Source organism: Carassius carassius, chromosome 27, assembly GCF_963082965.1.
Source record: "Carassius carassius chromosome 27, fCarCar2.1, whole genome shotgun sequence".
NCBI classification, from domain to species: domain Eukaryota; kingdom Metazoa; phylum Chordata; class Actinopteri; order Cypriniformes; family Cyprinidae; genus Carassius; species Carassius carassius.
Window position 1 is genome coordinate 19,888,468 of NC_081781.1, and position 18,121 is coordinate 19,906,588.

An 18,121-nucleotide genomic window follows, 5' to 3' on the forward strand; every position below is an offset into this window, starting at 1 on the left:
CCCGTAATAACAAATGTACTTTGAAAGGACATTAAAAGGTTAGTAAGACTTTTTTTAAGTCATTTTTGTCCAGCAGAGTCAAAAATTACTGTTCAAAAATTACAGCAAAGACATGTATAATGTTAAAAAAAATGTTTTTATTACTTTGGAAGCACGTTTCCGCCACTGAATAAAAAAAATATTAAAAAGATAATTGCGACTTTTCATCTCAGAATAGTGAAATATAAACTCCAAATTGCGAAAATTGAGAGATATAAACTGGATTTTATAACTGAGAGAGATAAAAATATGTAATTCAGAGAAAAACTGTCAGTTGCAAGTTTTTAACTGAGGAAAAAAAAAAATCTAAATGATTTGATGCATGACAAGATGTAAACTCACAATTGCGAGAAAGAAATGTCAAAATTGTTAGATAAAAAGTTGCAATTCTCTTAAAAAAAAAAATCTCATATTAGAATGATTTCTGAAGGATCATGTGACACTAAAGGCTGGAGTTTTGTTTAAATGACACTTTAAAATATATTAAAATAGAAATTGTAAAAGTGACATGCAAAATGGCACATTAAATATTTGCTTGAAATTTTTAACTCACTGAACACTACGACAATTTCAGTTTCACACAATAATAACAAAAATTCATTAAGAAGCCAAACTTTGTTGTTTATAACAAGCTTTTATTTAAAAGCACATGTATTAGAGCTAAGTACATTTAGCAGAAAAAAAACAAAAACACATTTTGCCATTATTTCTTTTGTACAAAATGAGACAATACAAAAATACTAATAGTGAATTTGATACAATTGTATGTGTTTTATTCAACGCTTATTAAAAACATACTATCACAAATCTACAATATTTTAGTTACCTAAATACAAAAATCGGTCAATCAATGCTCATAAAAGCAGCACTTTGTAAATAACACAGGTCATGACACATTGCTTTTTAGATTCATAGTGGATATATCTAAACATGTTGAGAAATAATATCTTACATAGTTAATTTTAGTGATCTATACATTATTTATATACTTCTGAAAGAGAAATAAAACGGTTTGTTGAAATGATAGGACGGACTATACAATGGGAGGGATGTGCAACACATTTGGAGCTTGATTTGTGTTGTATGGATGTGTTTTCTGTAATAGTCAGGCAGTACTGTACAGCTGTTAGTGGGGACAGTAGACATCATCACGATAGGAGCATTGAGGCTAAGAAAAGGCTTTTTCGAAAAAACAAAACAAAAAAAGTCCACAGTTTTCTAAAGTTTCTTCACATGGTATCGGTCCACTGCACCAGGACCAAGTGCGGAAACACACGCGACACATACAAACACACACAAACAGGACAGAGCGTCCTGCCGAGGGACCCCACATCCCCTTCTTGGGGCAGTTTGACTCATGCCAGGGCAGGTGGACATAGGGCACAGGTGGCATTCTGGGTAAAATCACACAACTAGAGTTGAGTGATTATGCAGTAGGAAGGGAAAGAGGTCAAACCAGCCAGCGGAAGAAGCTCGTTCCCGGTTTCAAAAAAATAAAAATGTGCCAGTGCGGTCAGTGGGAGTCAACCCCTATGACCGTGGTGACGAGACACACCTCCCCGACATCTAACCCCGCCCCCAGACCAATCAGAAGACAGCAAGGTGGAACAGCTAAGCCACGCCCCCAAAATTCAGGCAGGGATGGGCGGTGGCCATCGTGAAATCATTATCTAAAATAAAAATCTATTCATCTAAAAAAATACTCATGTAAACCCAACCCACCCGCCATTTAAAACCCTTTAAAATGCATTCTCCAATAGTTAGGCCACTGTTCGGGTAGCTAAGATCAGCTTTGATGGCTAAAAGCTTCTCAAAGCTACACTTCTCAGATAGCGAGTGGTGACGTTTAATGAACTTGGATATAGTGCTATAAGTTATTCTTCTTTATACTGTTAATATATCTGTGCTAATTACATCGCAGGTAAAACTAATCATTCCTATTAATAAGGAATTTGTTGTCCTATACTGTTGCTGAAAGGCCACAGAGACAAGAGAGAAGCGCTGGTCACGTGACCAGCCTCACATTCACTCTCTTTCTTTCATTGGCGTTCATTAACCATTCTGTGTATTACTTTCGTCAAAGGGGCTCGATTCATTCTCCGCAATATTTTGAGGGAGAAATCACTTTTTTGTTAGCTTCGTGTCTGTTTGGCCTTTCGAACTGGGCTCTAAGATAGTGAAGTCATTATAATAAGAGTCAATAGGATTGTCTCTGTCCTGTCCCTACATTCTACTGTCAGATGAGAGAGAAGAGACGTCAGCTAAGCCGGAGCTCCTCTGTCACAGGTGGCTGTTCTGGTTTCTTCAGGGGATTCGAGGGGAGGTGAGGGATGGGGACACTGCCTCCTACACCATGTTGTGATGGTTGTTCCTCTCTATGATGTCAGAAGAGGGGAGGAGCTCTTTCTTGATTGGCGAGGGAGGAGGAGTGGCAGTCTTGGCTTTGGGTTTGAAGAGGTCCGATACATAAAAGGCCTGGAAGGGTGGAGAGAGAGAGAGAGAGAGAGAGAGAGAGAGAGAACATATGAGATTATTTGAGAACAAACTCTTTCCAGAATGCAAATAACAGAACCCGCATAATATGGTTGTAGTACATGAAAAGGGTTGAACAACAACTGGCTTGTTTTAAAATCATGAATTTAAACCACAGTTGGCACAAACCACAGGAAACTGAATGCAATTTTTTTGGAAGGATAGTAGAATGAATTGACTGATTAATTTTTCAGAGAAACACAACATCTGGGAAATGAAGTTTTCTTCTATTCTTGTCGATAAAATTGTATGTTTATGAAGAAAGATTTTTTTTTCAAGTTATACATTTATATTACTATTTAAAAGTTTGGGGTTGATATGATTTCTTAATCTGTTAGAGAGAAGTCTGAAATACACACAGACACACACACAAAATATAATAAAATAAACCAGTCACATTGTAAACGTTTTATATTTTTTAAAATTATAAAACAGTAAAATTTTTAGGAAGACATTTTTATAACAAATGTAACAGTCTCTACGGTCATTTTGATTAATGTGTCTTGTAAAGTAATGTATATTGTATATGTCGTCTGGTTGACTACGTCTTGTATACATTTTTCTGAAAATTCCTGTCATATGCACATAAACTGACAGTCACCACTGATAAGCTACTACTAAATATTGTAGAAACGTAATTTTCTGTAAAGTTGCTTTGCAATGATTTGTATTGTAAAAAGTGCTATACAAATAAACTTGAATTGAATATTAATTAAAAGCATATTACTTATTCGTATTAATTACATTTTTTAGATATTAACATTTTAATAGATAATGGTTAAGGTTTATATGACCATTAAACTTCAATCATTTTTTTTAAATGTTTTTACTAGTGCTGTCAAACGATTAATCGCATACAAAACAAAAGTTTTTGTTTGCATAATATATGTGTTCTGTTTATATTTATTATGTTAATATAAATACACACACATACTGTATATATTTAGAAAATATTTACATGCCTTTTTATATTCAAATAATTTAATTATAAATAAATATATTTAATATTTAATTTAATAATAACATTTTTCTGAAATATATACATGCATTATATTTAATCGTTTGACATCAGTGCTTTTTACAATTTCAAAAAGACAAGCGAGTAATCACATCCAAAATAAAAGTTTTTGTTAACATAATCTTTCAGAATTTCGGTTTCAGAATCGTTTTTTATTCCACACATTTTTTTTAATTTCAATTCATTTTCATTTTACTTCATTAAACTCAATTTCTAATTGCAATTGTAGACCACATTTGCTATGTCAATTCAAACTCAAGAATTCAAGAATTTTAGCCGTATAATTTCAGTTCAGTGGTGGAAATCCCAATTAACCATAAAAACTCACACGCTGATAAGAGCGACTAACTTACACCACATGCCTTAAAAAAAACATGGAGTCAGTAGTAAAGATAAAGATAAAGAGGAAATCCCTCAGTTCTTTTGTTTCGGGCTTCGACTGTGAGGGACTGAGGTCAGTATTAATGGTCTCACTTGGCGTGGGAAGAACTTTGTTGTCAAGGAAAGATGCCCAACAACCCTCTCTTTACGTCCTAATGACATCACTGGCAAACAGGAAACCAGGGAGGGGAAGAGAGGAAGTGTGCCCTTGGCATTAGACTAGGCATGCATCCAACGGATTTACAAAGAGCTGAAAATATACAAGTCTGAGTCACGGGCATTTCATGCCAAAGTCGGGATGCTTTCACAGGGATAGGAGAAGCCTACGGGATATTTAGCTGTCTACACACCATGAATGTTACTGAAGCATGCAGAACAGCTGAGCTGGATGGCAGTGGTGTGGAATCACCGATTCCAGAAAGCCTGCCAATGTGTAAACACACACTATTTTTGAGTGTGTGAAGAATATGGGGCCAGTGTGTGACAGGAAAAGAGGTCAGTGTTTGGGGTAGCTAACAGCTAAATTATCCTGACATGTTTCAGGAGCTGCTATGAACCGTGGCACCCCGAAGCGACGTACTGCTCTTGGACAATGCCAAGGGGCAAGAAAAAGTGTACAGAGACGTATTCACAGAGTTAAAAAAAAGGGATTTTCTTTTGTAATGTGGGTGACAGACTTGAGCAAGTAAGCTAAGATTATCAACAGGTTTGTAAGTGTGTGTGTCTGTGTGTGTGTGTGGAAAGAGACAGAAAGTGAACAGAAAGCCTTCAAGAGGCCATCAGAGTTCTGGATTCATCTTTCCAGCAGCTGTTTCTTGCATATCCTTTCAGTGAAAGACGTTGTGCTCACATACAAAGAGAGCTTTATCCAAAGGTTACAGTGGATGAGTTCATACTATAGGGCTTCCTGTGACCATCTTCTGCTTATATGAGTGAAAGTTCGCCAGAAAGATCATGACATTTCCAGAGTGACCTTTACATTGCACTGGAACGACATCAGGAAACTGGATCTAGAACCTATGAAGGATTTCATTCTAAGAGCAAGTATGTTGCTTGACAAGGCCAAACAATATATTGTTTCATCATTTAAATACTACTTAATATATATATATATATATATATATATATATATATATATATGTATAGCTTAAAAATGTAAATTCTTTAATATTTTCTGGAAATTCACTCAATATTAGAAAATAATTGTGTTTTATACTGATAGGGCTGACGCAAGACAGAACGTCTGATAATTGTATGTCTCCATATCTGGAATGTGTGTAATTACGTGTTATCAGATATGCCATCAGCTACAAGCATGCATTAAACTGTACTGTCCAGCATGACTTACAATAGGCTTCTTGATGCACTACAACCTCTGACCTGTAATCACAGGCTGCCAATGAACCTGTGTCAGGGGGTGAGTGCTTCCTGTGTCACAGCCCTCGGTCAGAAAGTATACTTCCACAGCAAACCCACTCCATTGTGTTCGATTGCCCAGTCAGCACAGGAAGCTGTTTTGCGTGTTTGTCTGTGTGTGCCTATGTGTGCTGACCTTATTGTGGTTCCACTAATTGGGGAAAGAATTAAGATGCATCTTTACAGTCTGTAAAGACTGTACAGTCGGTTCAACACTGCAGCTGGAATTGCTTGCCAGTTCAGCACTGAACAGCGTAAGGATCACTTTAGAGATCACTTTAATGATGTGAGCAAGTTTAATTTATTTGGGTCTGACAGGAAACATTTTGTTTTGTGTCAAATTGAGGAAAGACTGATGCCCAAGTGCATAAAGAATCAGTGAAAGGTGGAGGAGGTGGTTATTTAGTAAAATGCTGTTCTACTAGCATGATATAGTCACTGTTAAAATTCCTTGATATTTTGAACAATGATAATAAATAATTAAAGGTTTCATAAACGGTTCTCTAACTTTGATCTGTACAGTATATATGTAAATGACATAACATGTAAATGTTATGATTGGCCATCTTAAAGTTATCATGGATGTAATGTAATATTTTTAGGTTATAGAGAGATCTTTGTGTTTAAAAAAAAATAAAAAATAAAAAAAAGGATCAAAATGTTTTCTAAGACATATTGTCTTTAAATTATTACATACGTGAAAACGCCTAGGCATCAAGTTGCCCAATGTACTATTTTAGTACATTTAGTACATATTTGTATTATATTGTATTAAAGTGATCTGACCTCATCTTAGGGCAAACTAACCAGTCTGCTCCACCCAGCACTGTCTCATTCACATTCCCTTAATCAGACAGGAAATGACACCAAACCATTTGTCACCATGCAACAACTGTGCCAAAGAGTCAAAAGATCAACATAATGCATACTTATTTTGGATCCCAGAGCTGGAAGGGGACACTAACTCCATCTAAACTCATCTCAGATGAACCTCACTGAACTTTCACTGATAGCTTTATGGATTTGGGATTCAACTGAACTGTGAACAGGTTCATAGACGATATGTCTGGGTGTGTGCACATGTGTGTGGTCTTCCATTGGTTTGGGAGTGCCTGATCCTACTAGTGCCAAACACAGCACATGATTATGTGTGAGAGTGTGTTGCTTATGTTATGCAAGTGTCTTAAATTTTAGTTTCAGGCACTGAGCCAATTCGGCATAAAAATTGTGGAGACCAAGTTGTGTTTTGGCTGCTTCACTCTGCAGCGTAACATTAATAAAGTTTAATAACACAATTAACATGTCCTTTCTTTTTACACACAACCATACTATTTTCAGTTTAAGATGGATTCCATTATCATAGCTACATGGAGAGTGCTGTGGCAGCCAATGAAAAAAATTAATAAAAATAGTCAAGCTCAGGCCTGATGCATTGAAGGGAGTGATAGGATATCGGGTCAACCAGTCTTGCCACCCAAGCCAGACCAGAAGCACTTAGCAATGAGCCGTTATCGCTGGAGGAACTGGAGTCTGGAATATTGCTCATGACCCTCTGTGCTCCTGAGGAACGGTGGGATACTGTTGAGGTGTGAGAACACGATAGGTGCTGTGGCTAGAGAAAGAAAGTGTGGGAAGAGGAAAGGCTGTTTGAGAGCTGGCCTCCAGCTGTTTCCACCCTTGTCTAGTCATGCAGGAAACACCTCTGCAACTGAGCTTTACAAGCAGCCAACCTCTCACACTCTCTCCATCCATGTCAGCAGCTTAGAAAGTGGGCCGTGTTTGATGACATGAACAAACAGCTCGCGCCACTCTCCAAAAGGAAGGACCGGAGGATGTGGCCGTAGTCAACAGTCCAGAAAAGACAAAGAAGGAAAATGTGGTTTCTGAAGTCTGAATATCAAGGGTTCTTTTAGACATTTAGACATCAGAATTTAAAAATATGCTAGCCTGCCTGACTTCAGCACTCGTAACATTGTATATGAATTCTTGCCAAAATTTCTGATACAAACCAGGCCTGAGTACAAGGAATTAAATGTAGGGCTTTAGGAGTCTCTTTTTGAGATTGAATTAAACTGATGGCCTAGTTAACATTGTGCTACTCAACGTTTTAAGTTTCCCTTGCATTATACATAAGCAGAGAGACATTAGTTGCTGTTCTGAGATCAGTTCTCCGTGGGCATCCCAGTCTAACAGCGCCATGTGAACTGATCGTCTTTAATATGGAACATGCAGTAAATCTGTAATCAGCTTTTGCAATACGGCCAAAACTCACCAAGACCTGTAACTTTCCACGGTTTCTTTGAAGCCAGACAGTTGGATACCGACCCAGAGCACTTACAAACTTTAAACGTCTTTAAACACAACCCCCTTAAGCAGAAATCAGCACTTACAGCCAAGCTTAGAAGAATGCTGCACTTCCAAACCATGAACTGTCGGAGACTACTTGCTGAGATGTTTGGATAAGTTGCACCGCCACCTATGGTTCGAAACTAATGCTTGATATATGGGTACATAACTTTTTCTTTTAAAGACGTACCTTGCATTAACTCTATAGGCTCCATCTGAGCTTTGGTCATTAGAGATACTTTAATTGGACCTCTAAAACGTTCACAGATGGGAAACGGAACAGATTCCAAATGTAGGCTCGTTAAAAACAAGTACATGGGCACCTTAATCTTTAGTGAAAAGAATCTAATTTCTGCTCTCTTTTATTTGTACTTATCTGCAATTTTCTGTTTTTTTTTTTTTTTTATACTGGGGAGAAACTTCTCCAGGTGTCAAAGAGTAGTTCCTACACCTTGAACCTGAGGGGCTCAAAAACAATCAAGACCATTAGCAGTGGATGGATAATTTGAGTAAAACAAGATTGTTTCACTAAAAATATCCTTAATGAGGTTATAAAAGGGTTGGCGAAAGCTTAAACTGCTCTTGGAAAAACTGAAATACCAATAAATAAAGACACGAGCCAACTGAAAACTAAACCACACAGGGTTTAGCATATTCAAGGATTGGAGATTAAATGTTTTGAAGGTTCGTGATAACAGTTGGGAGATGTTTGGCGAACATCTGTGGACCATAAAAAGTGTGATGCTGTCATAGCAAATTAGAGGGAAGAAAGACACTGCTAGGACATTCTGGGAATTGTAATGTTGAGAAACACAACTCAATATCCCAATTTCAATGTTAAAAATTTAAATATTTGTCTTTCAGATGTTGTAGATGGGGTGATATCCAGATATTACCCCATTAGGAGGTCTTGGTCTCCTGCCTCCCCCTAACAAATGGGCCTCAAATCTTTGCATTGTCCCCTTACGATGCAGATAAACAGATAAATCTCTGTTTCTAAAATGAATAATTAACATTGTCATTTCTCCTAAAGAGAAAATGCTCTCTCTTTGTAAATTCAGTTCCACTCGACTCAATTTTCCCAAACACAATCCAACTGAAAGAAGCTATGCTTACTGCAGGGAATGTCTGGCACCACCAAAGTGACATGTGCTACAATTATGAAGTGTAAAATTCCTTTTTCCAAAACCCCTCCTCTTTTCATTTGAGAGTTGGTAATGGTGCAATAGAGGCAATATGTTCTGCATTAGCAAGAAAAAGATTATGCTTCACTCTGATGGATGAGTAATTTCGTGGATGGGGGGGGGGGGGGGGTGTCTGGAGAATGTTGTGGTCTGGTTCCAGATATTCAGATCCCCTTCCGACCTCAAACTCCGGATTGCCTTCTGTCATCACTTTATTCAAAAGACACGAGATAAAGTCTGTTCTTAATGGTTCTTTTGACAAGTTATCTGATGAATCTGCCTCTAGTCAAGCTCAAACATTCTCATGGACTATAACAAACAGAAAAAAAGAAAAAAAATCATGTTTTAAAGTGAAGATTGGGAAACGGGAAAACAAACGCTATATTGTCATACTTTTTGGGTTGTTAATTGCAAGCTTATTTATGAAAGGAATGTTTAATTCGTTTTTTTAGTGGTAACACTGTTTACATATTTGTTTACCAATATAAAAAAATAAAAAAAAATCCAGAGGTTATGATGACAACCAAATCAAGGCCAGTGGTTATTAAATGTTGTAAAGTACAAATTTCCAGATCGGTTTACATTCCAACCAATAAAAACAAATTCAGGATTGACTCCACAATGGCCTCTCGACTCCTTAAAGATACTAATCTATATTTAAAGAAATTAATAGAAATACAAAGATGTACTTACTATGCAGTAGGCCACCAGGGCTCCTTGGGCAAAGCCAGCTAAAACATCAGTGGGGTGGTGCTTGTGATCAGAAACACGCGATAACCCGGTGTAGAAGGCCATCATTAGCAAGGTGAACTGCACAAGTGGCCTCAGCAGACGGGCTCCTCGCCACGTGAACCGAGACTGCAGGTAGAACTAAAGAAACAGAGATGGAAAGCAACTTAACCAATGGGAACATCTGTAAAACATATGTTTTTATTACATAACAGCTGAGATAATACAATACGTTAAGGTTAGAGAAATTGGATAGAAACAAAGGAAGGTGGATTAAAAAAAAATTATAATAATATATATATATATATATATATGTGGGAAAGAATGTGGGGGGTGGAGCTGAGACTGAAAAACTGAGAACGCAAAGTAGCACCGGACAGGACTGACAAAAATGTCTCTCTTTCTCTAGCCACCTAAATCCAAGGACCCCTTGTAGAGTTTGCATTTTGGGAACAGGAAGACTCGTTAGGGTAAGAAAACAAATGACTGAGGGTTACAAAGACAAGGGGAGGATGGGGGTCATGAGGACAAACTGTTGACGACGCTCTGGCGGCCCATCAGTCCTGAAACCCTTCAAATTGGGTCAGTTAAGGACCCTGTACTCATCACACTCCCTTAATCATCCATCACCACCCGAGAAGGAAAACTTCCATTAAGTTTGAAACCACAGCAGACAAAAGAACACACCCTTACACAAAGACACTAACTGATAAACTATCATGCACAAACTCTGACAATCTGTTAGACAATAACCATCTTACGCTTTGAGCTCCAAACGAAGGTGTGTACAAGGTTATGTCAGCTTTCCTGAACAACTCTCTCCTTCCCCAGAAAGCATTGTGTGAGTAGAGAGGAAGGAATCCCTCCCTGAGGATGTTTGGGAGTTGGAGTTTCCTTACTGGATGAAGTTCTTAGATGATGCAAAGATGGGTGTGCCTGCATGCAAATTCAATTTTGATGAATAATCAGAGTTCTCTGCAGTCAGGTAATGCCGTTTGGATTTCTGGAGTATTTAACTAGGCAGAAGTTTACCATTACCGCTACGTGCGTCAAATTATTTTCAAATATGCCAAAGACTGAAGATAAATAGAGGTCTTCTCAATCATTTTCAATGGATCTTATCTCATAAAAACATCCCCTTAGAATAGAAGGATGGTAGAGTGATAAGCATCTAAGGGTGTTTATGTGCATCTGTGCCTCAAACCGACTGGAGTCAACATATGCCCTGCTGTCTCATTTCAATTTACATTGTGCCCCTAAGCAGGAAGCCTTTTAAATATGCTGAAACAAAACCTTCAGCCATTTTTGCCTCAATCAGCAATCGTTTCTTCCTTTCACGCTACTGTATATGAACTGTTGGGTTTACAGCTGCTGAAGAGAAGTGTTAGATGTCATAGATGACTGACTGAAATGGAGATACTTGCTTGATTTTATGGGTAAAGTTCATCTGAGGCAAAAGATAAATAAATAAATTCATTCTCATGTTCATTTTGATCCAGCTTGGCCTCAATGCTGGCAGTAAAGACAGAATTTCTAACCAAGCATCTGTAGCTACTTCAACCACAGACTTTCATACGCTTGGCATTCCTATACCGAAAAAAAAGTTCCTCCGGAGAACTTGGAAACAAACGTGTCAATAATATCTTTGATCAGGCCATGTGAATGCAATGGAATGCTCTTCAACTACAGATCTGTGGTTTATGGAGACAGAGGTCTGTTTGCTTATTTCTGAATGCAAACTAAATTACAAAATTGAATCAATAAATTTTGATGTTTAAAATGAAAAACTGAAGGAGTAATCTCTGAGGTTTTCTCTTCCTCTTTATTATGTTCTTGTTTTGTTATTGCATTTTTAAGATTTTTTTTTTCTCACGTCACAGCTGACAAACTGAGAACAAAATTATTTTGTTTACTGTTCGAATTATTTATGAAGGCTTCCAGTGTTTTCCAACCTTCCAACGTAATAAATAACTCCAAAATTGGTTCTCCAAAATTAAAGAATTGAGCCTTAGAGCCAACAGTGACATTCTCATGCTCTCTTTCGCACAAACTGTAAATGTAGCACAATGCAGCACAATGAGTGGAAGGCTATTGTCATTTCTCTTTAAAAATCAACAAGTGGTCATAAAGCCGGGCTCACACTGTGCGATTTTTTAAAAGTCCTTTAAGATTGTATTTGTCAGACTGTACGAAAATGATGATCATGTCACTGTGAGATCTCAGTTGCCATTAATGTCAGACAGTCAAGACGTGTTAAAAATGGGTGTGCGCAAGAAAACTTGTCCAGAGTTCTTCATTATCAACTTTCTCAAAAGCACTTTCTACTTTTTTGTATCAGGACTTGTGGCACCCCTAAAGCTTTTCTACACTAAAGCGGCAAAAAGAGAGTTCTGGTATATGTTGGACTGTTAGAGGTCATGGAAGGGTGACATCCGACACACAGGGAGTCTCGCTGACACTGATCTCTTTAGCTGTAAGCCAGCATGTCTGAGTCTGGAGATGAAGATATGAGTTCTGTGACTTCTCCAAACTCCTAAAGTGGCTCTGTTCCTCAGGGCGAGATTGGGGTCCTCTCCACATCGGCATCCAAGAGCTGATAAGAACAGCAGAGCCTGAGGACCCTCAGGGCTCAGATACAGTCCATCAAATCTGCCTCTTAGCATCTTGCTATCAGAGCTCAGATAAGCCAAACGTGCCACAGACATTGGGGGAGTTTATGACTCTCTCATCTCTGTGCTTTGTGAGGTGGTGGCAGCAGGAATGGCAGACACGTGCTCTTAGATTCTCCAGTGACATGTGAACTCAAAACACAAACACATACACACACCCTGTGCCCACATGAGTTACACACTCTTGTGCAGATAACATACTATGCCCCGTCTCCATCCAGTTCCACCCCGCAAGCGATCTGGGTGGTACCATCAGATCGGAATGAGTAATCAAATGGGAAAATTGAAAAGATCCTGGTGGTTTATTGAAGGATTAATGTAAAAAAAATTAATTTAGTCACACTCATGTTGTTAAAAATTTTTTTTCAGAAGACTGTTCTAGTCATTCTTTTCAAAAGATCCAAATGCACTACAAAAGAGTCATTAAAGTGGCTCATATGCCTTGTGCAACCTCACTGATTCTTTTGGTGGCTCAAACATGACTGTCACATGCAAAAACAAACCATATATGGAGTCAAATGGACCCCAATTAATACTTTTTACGTGCTTTTGCATCCTTTTTAAGATCGAAAGATTCAGTCCCAGTTCACTGCATGGAAAAGAGTGATTCCTTTTGTGTTCTCTAAAAGAAAGTCAAACAGATTTGGAATAATATGAATAAACTCTTCCTTTAAGCCCAGCAATTTACTACAGGTCACATAAGCAGCCACAAATTGGCATGCTCAGTCCAACTTGGTAAGGGATAATAAATCGTGTCATCTTAACAAAAAAGGTGAGTGTGAGGAAAACTATACTTATTTAGAAATATTTTGAAAGGAAAGGCTGGTCTTTTTCATGGCGCTGTGCATGGTTTTGTGGGTCATTCTGAAGTGTATTTGCACATGAATCTTACCAGCACTGGTAGAAAACAGTGAAACTTCACTGCTAAAGACTTTTCTATCCTGACCTCAGGTCGAAAAATATTACTGCAAAGCCAACGCAGCCTCGCCACATGTTAATAACCAAAACATACAGAGAAATAAGCCTGAAAACAAGCAGGTGGAAGATTTGCCTGCGAGTGGTTTGTGCTTGTTTCTACTCTGGTCTGGTCTCATATGATTCACTGCCTGTTCTCTGGTCACTACGGCTAACTAGAGCATCTTGTGTCACCATGCGGTTTGAGAGGAAGCAGCCAAACCAGAAGTCAATGGACTATGGAGCGTGGAGGTCATAGAGAGGCTTGGAAAGTTTACCCAGTTTTCTGGCCACAAAATGCCCACATACACTTCACAACAAATCTCCACAACAAACTTATATGCTGTTCCAACTCAATAAGCACATGAGGTTGAGCTGCATGGACACTCTGGTTTAACTAAGATCCCTGAATACACTATTCAACTGCATAAATGTAGAGTACTAACAGTCACCCTAGGGGGCAGAGCTCAACTTATAACATTAAGGTATCTTAACCTGACTATGATCTCAGTATCCACACACACACACACACACACACACAGTACAGACCAAACGTTTGGAAACATTACTATTTTTAATATTTTTGAAAGAAGTTTCTTCTGCTCATCAAGCCTGCATTTATTTGATCAAAAATACAGAAAAAATATAATATTGTGATAAATTATTACTATTTAAAATAACTGTTTTTAAATGTATTATACTTTAAATTATCATGTATTTCTGTGATGCAAAGCTGAATTTTTAGGATCATTATCACATGATCCTTTAGAAATCATTCTAATATAATGATTCATTATCAAAGTTGGAAACAGTTCTGCTGCTTAATATTTTTTCAGAACATGTGATACTTTTTTAGGATACTTTGATGAATAAAAAGTAAGAAAAAAGAAGAAGCTATGTTTTTAAAATATAAATATTTTTAATAACAATATACACTACTGGTCAGTAATTTGGGGTCAGTAATTTTTTTTCTTTCTTTTTTTAAATAAAATCAATACTTTTATTCAGCAAGGATGTGTTAAATTGATAAAAAGTGATAGTAAAGAAAATATATTATTAGAATATATATTATTAGAATTCTTTTTTTATTTTGAATAAATGCTGTTCTTTTTAACCTTTTATTCATCAAATATATTAGACAGCAGAACTGTTTCCAACACTCATAATAAATCAGAATATTAGAATGATTTCTAAATGATCATGTGATAGACTGGATGTTACATGTGACACTGAAGGCTGGAGTAATGATGCTGAAAATTCAGCTTTGCATCACAGGAATAAATTTTTTTTTTTTAAGTATATTCAAATAGAAAACTATTATTTTAAGTTGTAATAATATTTCACAATAGTACTGTTTTTTCTGTATTTTATATCAAATAAATGCAGGCTTGATGAGCAGAAGAAACTCGAAAAAAAAAAAAATCGAAATATTAAGAAAATTGCCTTTAAAAAGTTGTCCAAATTAAGTCCTTAGCAATACATATTACTAATCAAAAATGAACTTTCAATACATTTATGGTAGGAAATTTACAAAATATCTTCACTGAACATCTTTACTTAATATCCTAAAGATTTTTGGCACAAAAGAAAAATAGATAATTTTGATGCTTACAGTGTATTGCTGGCTCTTGCTACAAATATACCTGTGCTACTTAAAACTGGTTATGTGGTCCAGGGTCACATACATTATATATATTATACATTTTTTGACAAAATATATAGAAAAACAGTAATATTGTGAAATGTTGTCATTTTATATAGTTTTAATATATTTTAATAGATTTCAAAATTACATTGAAATTTTTTTGTGATGAAGTTTTTTCTTTTTTTTCTTTTACATTTACATTTATGCATTTAGTAGACGCTTTTATCCAGAGTGACTTACAGTGCATTCAAGCTATATATATATATATATATATATATATGTGTGTGTGTGTGTGTGTGTTCCCTGGGAATTTTATTTTTATGAATATAGTACCTAATATATATATATATGTATATAATTTTAACACATTACAACAACATGCAATTACAGCAGTTATTGTTTCTGAATGTTTTTAAGTTGAAGTTTAATGATAAATAATATTATTTTAATTGAAAATATACTTCAATATTGACCTAATGAAAAAGTGGGTTCTGTTTTGAGCTACTGTGCCAGAATGATTCATTTGCAAATTTGGTGCGAACAAAGGCGGTCTACTTTTGACCTAGGTTACGTTTGTGCAGATAAAAGGGGATCACAAGACTGGTGTGAGCTCTCATTATGACTTCAGCGTCTGACCCATGAAGCATGACAGCTAGACTGAGATAATTACAGGGAGTGAGACCGATCACTCTACTCAGAGAGCACTTTTCTCCAGTTGTTTTCCCCGTTTTTCAGATTTATTCAGGTCTGTAATTCTGTTTATCATGCTTTGTGCTTAGATATCTCAGAGTATTCTCTCTTGGCCTCTCGTTTTTAACTTTGAAGGCCAAGAACAGATGGTAAAATAATCTTAGATAGTCAACCTGTATCTTAACATAATAGTCTATTCACATGCTCACATTTTATAATGGACTTTGACTACACTTTGGCTTCGGCTGTGAGAAATCTGGCCAGGGTTTCTGATAAAATCGGAACAATTTGCCCCTCAGAGACAAATCCAGGCTTTCAAATCAAGATGATAATTCAGACTGCAGTGACCGAAGTTATAAAGAAGGTTTCTGGAAGAACTCTTTTCATAATCCTGTTTTCCTTAATTCTTGCTTTTCTCAATGAATAATAATAATGTGTAATCCTGGCTGACATCTCTCCTGCCTTGTGGCTAATCACTATTGTTTAAAATACAGCAGGTCTATGTATAAAACCTGATTGTTTTAGTCACAAAACACTCAACAGAACCTGCCATGGGTCTGGTTCTTAAAGTATACCGCTTCCTCTTGTATAGGAAGTGTTCAGGCCCGTGTTTCAGGCATCAGGCCCAGCTGTCAAAGTCACACATTAATTTAATGGCGGTTTTGAGAGCATTAGAACCCAACCTGCATGAGTTCGTGAACAAGTTTGTGGCCTCAAAGACACATATTCTCAATCACCCTCCTAACTTTCTCAAATCTCTCAAAACGCTGAGAATTAACATCTGGCCACCTCTATTAGCAGAGCGGCTCCCCCTCTTGCCATTTGAAGGAGTGAAAGGTGGAGGGGCCCATGGAGATGCTGATGGTTTAGAAGCAGAAAGAAAGGATTTGAATAAAAGGAGGGAGGAGTGGAGGGCTGTGCATGTAAAAGGGAAAACGTTTGAAGCCTTTGAAAGAGGCTTTACATACAGTGAGGGACTCCAGGAGGCTGAGCGAAATCTGTGTGTGTATGTAAAGCTATATTGGGGATTCTGCATAATTAGTGTGAAAAAGTATGTGAGCCATTCAAAAAGAGAATAGAAATAAAGCATAAGGAATGAGGGAGAAACGAAGGACAACAGAGAGAAGGGAAGTTTATACAGCTGCACAAATAAAAACAACTGGAGTGTGTCCATCCAGGAGATGAACAAGGAAAATAAGAGTGGCCCACATTTCAGAGACCCACAGAGGACGGTGAAAGGGTGATAGAGGGTCCCTGTTTCATACTAGACATAACAGTCATGAATGAACAGCTCTTTATCTCTAAAAGAATAGATCTGTGAGCGTGTGAGAGCACTACACAGTGAATGTACTTACTGCCAGATACAGCATGGTGTACAACGAAAATGAAGCATGTCCAGAAAAGAACGATTTCCTGTAGAGAGAAAAAAAAGAACATTTAATCAACAATGTGTTTTATTATTCAATACATTATACCATGGATGAGGGTGAGTAATTAAGGACAGAATTTTCCTTTTTGGGTAAATATTTTTCTCTTTAATATACTCAATGTAGAAAATGGTTATATTTTTATATTTTATTATTCCATGTACACGTTCGTGTTGAATATCTCACCTGGCTTCTTCTACTTTGCTGTGATTTCCAGTACATGTGTATTGAGTAATGTATCCCAAAGAGCAGTCGATGGTAGAGAAGTCAGGCTTACAAACGTCTAGGAAGTGCGGCCTCAAACGTCCAACTGAGACCTTGGCGATGTCTGTGATTGATTGGCTGACAGCGCAGCCAAAGATGAACACGCCCACTTGTCTGTAAAGGGCGGAGACATATGGATTTCCCACAAACGATTTGGAGCCTTGGTTCAGGTAATGGATCCTGTAGCATTCACCAATCACAATCTAGAAAAACGATTCATTTGCAATGAAAAAAATTAAAATAAAGAATCACTGAATGCTGAGACTAATATTAAATACAGACTCTGCTCCAAAACCTAGCGAAATTCCACGACAACGCCATGAAAAAGCCAATTATAAATGCATTTTGCAAAGATTAATGTAATAAGATGGTAAATGAGCTGAGATGTTCATTATGAATAAACAATTCAACAACACTGAAATATATCAGATAAATTGTTCAGTGCTATTAAAAATCACGCAATATTTGTATTTTTCAATGCTGTTAGCTTAGCAACGTGCTAACAATAAACACTAAACCAATTTGTGTGATGCACAGCACTGGTGCCTACATACTTTTCCAAATTGTGCACTTATTAGGTTCAATGATGTTCAGGATGCCTATGTAGGCAGCTGCCCATATAGGAACTAGAAAGAGGGGCAGCTCACTAGGTTTTGGAACAGAGCTCAATAGTAAATAAAAAAGTGATGGTGAATTTGTGAAGTCATACCACAAACATTAACGTGTCATTATATAATATCACAAGATTTCAGTGGTCAGGTCATAGGCATGCAGGGTGGAGTTAGACAAACATGCAAATGAAGTACTGGTTAGCAAAGCACATTAAT

At 37.1% G+C, this 18,121-nt stretch overlaps 1 protein-coding gene across 2 annotated transcripts in view; it reads right to left on the reverse strand.

Moving 5' to 3' along the window:
* Positions 1–653: 653 nt before the first annotated feature.
* The window catches only part of LOC132106971 (phospholipid phosphatase 3-like), a 40,255-nt gene continuing 22,787 nt past the window's right edge, over positions 654–18,121 (reverse strand). For both annotated transcript variants that reach the window (XM_059513091.1, XM_059513090.1), the window contains exons 3-6: positions 17,217–17,497; positions 16,959–17,016; positions 9,610–9,786; positions 654–2,514 (exon numbers count right to left, since the gene is read on the reverse strand). In XM_059513091.1, the coding sequence (XP_059369074.1) occupies positions 2,386–2,514; positions 9,610–9,786; positions 16,959–17,016; positions 17,217–17,497 (645 nt within the window). In that variant the 3' untranslated portion in view covers positions 654–2,385. The remainder of the gene's footprint in view (positions 2,515–9,609; positions 9,787–16,958; positions 17,017–17,216; positions 17,498–18,121) is intronic.